At 43.8% G+C, this 5,485-nt stretch overlaps 1 protein-coding gene across 1 annotated transcript in view; it reads left to right on the top strand.

The window, feature by feature from the left end:
• Myo19 (myosin XIX) overlaps positions 1-5,485 on the top strand; it is a 32,509-nt gene that overhangs the window by 6,787 nt on the left and 20,237 nt on the right. The window contains exon 6 of the mRNA XM_005350326.3: positions 967-1,080. Coding sequence (XP_005350383.1) covers positions 967-1,080 — 114 coding nt within the window. The remainder of the gene's footprint in view (positions 1-966; positions 1,081-5,485) is intronic.

Genomic DNA, 5,485 nt, shown 5'->3' with positions numbered 1-5,485 from the left:
GAGCCACCATGTGGTTGTTGGGAATTGAACTCAGGACCTTTGGAAGAGCAGGCAATGCTCTTAACCACTGAGCCATCTCTCCAGCCCCTCTTGCCCTCCTTAAGTACCTATTCTGACTGCCCTCTGTGATGAACTGTGATGTAGAAGGAAGCAAGTAAACCCTTTCCTCCCCAAGTTATTTTTTGTCGTTGTGTTTTGTCACAGCAATAGAAACCTTAACTAATACAAGCAGTAACTTAAGAAGAAATTTTCCTCCAAATTATAAAGTACATAAAATAAGCAGCAGAATCAGACTATTAAAGAAAAATGTAGAGGCAGCTCAGTTGGTCAAGTGCTCACGTAATATACATAGATATGAGTTCCAGCCCCAGAATTGCATAAGCCAGGTGTAGTGGAAATTGGAAGGTAGAGTCAAAAGGAGCAGAAGTTCATTATCCTCAGCTATCCATAGCAAGTTCTAAACCAGTCTGGGCTGCGGGAAAGCCTGTCGGGGGCAGGGGAGATAAGAGCCTTGAAGGAGCCTAGAGAAATAGTTCAGTGGTAAAGAGCACTTTCTGTTCTTCCAGAAAACCAGGAAGCAATTCCTAGCACCAACGTGTTGGCCCAGAGCCATCTTTCCCTCCAGTCCCAGGGAATCTGATGCCCTATTCTGGTCTCCAAGGGCACTACACACATGGTACAGACATGCATGCAAGCAAAACACCCATCCACATAAGATAATTTTTTTAACTTAAAGAAATGAAATCAGATGAGAGCATAAAGTATTAAGGTCATAGAGTGCTGGAAGGTAGCTGCATCCGTGCTAAGAGAACCTAACCTTGGTGGATGAATCAACCACAGGAGTTTTGGGTTTTTTGGAGGAAACATGCTAGCACTTCTCCTGGTAGCTTCCTGGTGTAATTTGTCATTGGATCAGCCAGTCTTGAAAACATGACTCACATGACCATCCACTCTTTGATATTTCAGAAATTGAAACCCCACATCTTCACAGTGGGTGAGCAGACCTACAGGAATGTCAAGAGCCTGATTGAACCAATCAACCAGTCCATCGTGGTCAGTGGAGAGAGTGGAGCTGGAAAGGTAGAAGTTCCAGTTTCTTATCCTGTCCCTTATACCTGGCCAGGTGAGCGTAAAGGTGAGGACCATTGTCTGTGTCATCAGTGGCTGCCTAGTCATTCACAGGCAGGCTGCCGGAACCAGGTCAACCAGCACCACACCAGACGTCAGAAGCAGCCTCTACTGCTGGCTCTGCTCCACCCTGGGGAGACACTCCTCCCCTTGCACCTTTATTTTCTCATTGGAGGTGCTTCTGGGGGTCCCTAGAAACAGCAGTCAGATGTTGGGGAACCCAGCATGAGGTACATCAGGTAGATTATCTCTGAAAGACTACTAACATTACAGGCATCAGTCATTGCACTTCTGAAATGGAAGGTAATAGAGGGCCAGCACCTGCATGGGACTTGTTTGTGAACATAAAGGAGCCTGTGTTGTTTGACATGATGACACACATCTGTAATCCCAGGATTTAGAAGGCAAAGGCGATGTAGGAGGATCACAAGCCAGCCTGGACTACATAGTGAAACTCTTATCTATAAATAAATGAAGTAAACATAATACAAAATAGGAGCCAGTACACATAAGGCATTCGGTGGCAAGTTTGGCACATGGTAGCGCTCCTCCAAAAGTAGCTGGTTTTTCAGGTTCTTGCCCTGATTTCTTTTTATTATGGACTGTGATGAGGACATATCAGCCAAATAAACCCTCTTGCTTTTGGCTTAAAAAAAAAAGTAGCTGGTTTTACTGTGGGAAAAAGATTAGAAGAGATCAAAGCCTACTGGAGTTGAAGCTGGAGAAACAGCTCAGCTGTTTAAGGGCACTGTTGCAGCCGGGCAGTGGTGGCTCATGCCTTTAATCTCAGCACTCGAGAGGCAGAGGTAGGCGGATTTCTGTGAGTTCAAGGCCCCAAAGCTACAGAAAAACCCTGTCTCGAAAAACCAAAAAAAAAAAGCACTTCTTGTACTGACAGAGGGTCAAGTTCAATTCCAGCAGCCATGCGATGGTTAATAATCATCTGAAACTGTTACAGAAGATCCGAAGCCCTCTTCTGCCCTCTATGAACGCTATACCCATGTGATGCAGACATACACTCAGGCATACACCCATACACATGAAATAAAAAATAATAATAAATCTTGAAAATAGCTAAATCCCTATTGAAGTTGTCAGTGATAGCAAAGGCAGTGTATGAGAAGCCCCAGGTATAGCCAAAAGGCCTTACAGATAGCAAGACCCCAGCAGATGAGACAGGTATTACATAAAGATTTCCACCACTCCCCAGCTGCCTCTCCCTTCCCACAGAACTGTCTGAGGGGTTCTTTGGACTGTAAGCCCCTTTGCCTACATTCACCTATCTGAACATTACTGAACATTAAGCACACCCTGGTCTCTAGACAGCAGACTAGGCATAGATGCTATGGGAAGGAGCATGGTGAGAAATGCAGTACACATTTTGACCTTAGTCTCTAAACAAAGGAAGACAGTAAGTTAGAGAGGCCATAGCTCAGCAAAGTACCTGAAAACTCAGCTCCTGGACAAAGAATTGTTCACAAGAGTACTAGGGACTGAGAACCTGACTTAAGATCAACACATGTACCTTAGTCCCAGCACTCAGGAGGCAGAGACAGGTGGATCTCTGTGAGTTCGAGGCCAGCCTGGTCAGCAGAGTCAGTACCAGGACAGGCTCCAAAGCTACAGGAAATCCTGTCTCAAAAAAAAAAGGGGGGGGGGTTGATGCAAACAGCTCAATAACATTTCACCGAGTAGCCGTTATGGCCATTGACTAGGCCTGCCTTTTGGTTTTATTTTTTCTTTAACATTTAATTAGTTAGTTGTAGGTGGAGCAGCACTATACAATACACATGTAGAGGTCAGAGGACAACCCTTGGGAACCAGTTCTCTCTTCCACCATGTGGATCCTAGGGGTAGAACTCAGATCATCAGCTTTGGCAGTGAGAGCCTTTACCTGTTGAGCATCTTGTTGGCCTTTTGTTTTGTTTGTATTTTTTCTGTATGAGGAATTAAACCCAGAGCCCTGAATGTGCTGTGCAGGCTTGCTACCAATGAATTCTATTACATCCCCAGTTCTCATTTTATTTTTTAATTTTGAGGCAAGGTCTTGGTAAGTTGACCGGAATGGCTTTGAACTCACTTACATAGTTCAGCCCTCTTCTGGCTCCCATGGGCAATAGACATACACATATTAAAATAAAATAAACTTTAAAAAGTACCTACTTCTCTATAGACAGGATATAAAATTTATTAATTTGATTGTTTGTTTATTTAGTGAGGGGGAAGCCTACTTCCAGGTATAGTCAGGAGGAGGGCCATTTCTTCTTCTGCCCCCATATTAATTGGGTGGCATATTTCCATCCACAATACACCTTAAACAAAAAGGAAAACTAAGTTGCCTGGGTTCAGTTCCAACACTGGAAATTCAACTTCTTTGCATATTGGACTGAGAGTCTGTCTGAGTGGTAGACTGCTTGCCTGGTATTCACAAAGCCCTGAGTTCAGTTCTTAGCACCACCAAAGTTAAATAACTAATCAAACCCCAAGTCAATAGTGAAAAATAATAAAATAGAAAACAGAATAATAGAAAAAAAATGAGTGAATTCCAAGGACTTTTTTTTTGTTTTTGAGGTGTGGGGATTGAGCTTCAGATCATATATATGCAAGGCACATATTCTACCACTGAGCCGCATTCCCAGCAAACTACTTTTGAAAAGTGTTAAAATCTATACCCACATGGTGCACATACATATGTTTATACACATAAAATTAGATAAACTAACCTTTAAAAAAAAAGATTAAATTTGGTAATATGCTTGCCAAGAAAGCACCAGACCTAGACAGCTTCACTTATAAATTCTACCAGACATTAAAAGCAAAAGCCTGGCAGTGGTGGCCTGCACCTTTAATCCCAGCACTTTGGAGAGAGGCAGATGGATCTCAGTGAGATCGAGGCTGGCCTGGTCTACAAAGTGAGTTCCAAGACAGCCAGGAGTGTTACACAGAGAAACCCTGTCTCAAAAACAAACAAAAAAAAAAAAAAAAAAGAAAAGAAAAAAGAAAAAAAAAGAAGAAGAAAAAGCAATGTTATAAATTCTCTGAGTCTACAGAAAACGGAAATGAGTGAGCGCCTCCAACCTAATGGATTTGTTAGGAAGGGGTGGGGCTAGTATTTGGAATACAGCTGAGCTATAAAGTGATTACCTAACACGCAGGAGGTATAAATGAACTGTGTATTGTGGTCCACACCTATAATCCTAGCCCTGGGGAAGTGGGAGCAGGGAGGGCAGAATTCAAGGTTTTCCTCCCCCTGCACTGTAAGTTCAAGGCCAGCCTGAACCACAGAATGAGTTCCCTGACAGCCAGGGCTACACAGAGAAACCGTGTGTTGGGGGTGGATATAGATGTAGCTGGACGTGTAATGTCTTTTTTTTTTTTTCAAGACAAGGTTTCTCTGTGTAATAGCTTTGACTGTCCTGGAACTTGTTCTGTAGACCAGGTTGGGATTAAAGGTGTGCACCACCATTGTCAGGCTAGGATAATGTAAGTCCACTGGGAAATGAGAAACAGGAAAACTTCTCTAAGTCAAGGCCAGCCTGGTCTACAAAGAAAGTTCCAGGCTAGCAAGGATTACGTAGTGAGATGCTGTCTCAAAAATAAATAAAGAGAGCTGGGCAGTGGTGGCGCACACCTTTAATCCCAGCACTTGGGAGGCAGAGGCAGGCATATCTCTGTGAGTTCCAGGATAGGCTCCCAAAGCTACAGAGAAAAACCCTGTCTTGAAAAACGAAAGAAAGAAAGGGAGGGAGGGAGAAAGAGAGAGAGAGAGAACTGGACAATGGTGGTGCACATCTTTGATGCCAGAACTTGGGAGGCAGAAGCAAGCAGATCTCTTGAGTTAAAGGCCAACCTGATCTATAGAGTAATTTATTAGACAGGCTCTAAAGCTACTCAGAGAAACCAATAAATAAATATATAAACTAGATATGATAAATAAAAAACAGATATAAACCCTGCATCTCCAGGGCTTTGTAAGAAAATATACAGAAAGTCTACTGTAGGATTACAGCTATTAGGCCTCAGAGATGGGGAGTAGCCTGTCAAATCTGAGCTTGGGGTGTGGGGTGGGTGTTTTTCCTGTACTCCAGCCTCTTTCCTTAGTGCATTTTCTGAGCTGAGAGACACAGAGGTGTGCACCCCCACTTTACAGATGGGAAATGCCTTGCCCAAGGCCACAGCTAAACGCAGCGTTCTTCAAAAATTTGGGCAGACAGCAACACATGATGAAGGAAAGCACTCTAGTGGGCACCTCTCGGGTTCTGTAGTGGGAGGGAGTAAGGGTGAGCACACTGTCCACGTGGCTGGAGGGAGTGAGGGTGAGCACACTGTCCACGTGGCTGGAGGGAGTGAGGGTGAG

The sequence above is a fragment of the Microtus ochrogaster genome, chromosome 7, assembly GCF_000317375.1.
Source record: "Microtus ochrogaster isolate Prairie Vole_2 chromosome 7, MicOch1.0, whole genome shotgun sequence".
Classification (NCBI taxonomy): Eukaryota; Metazoa; Chordata; class Mammalia; order Rodentia; family Cricetidae; genus Microtus; species Microtus ochrogaster.
The sequence above is the reverse complement of the archived record's forward strand: the minus strand, read 5'-3'. Positions and strand labels throughout refer to the sequence as shown.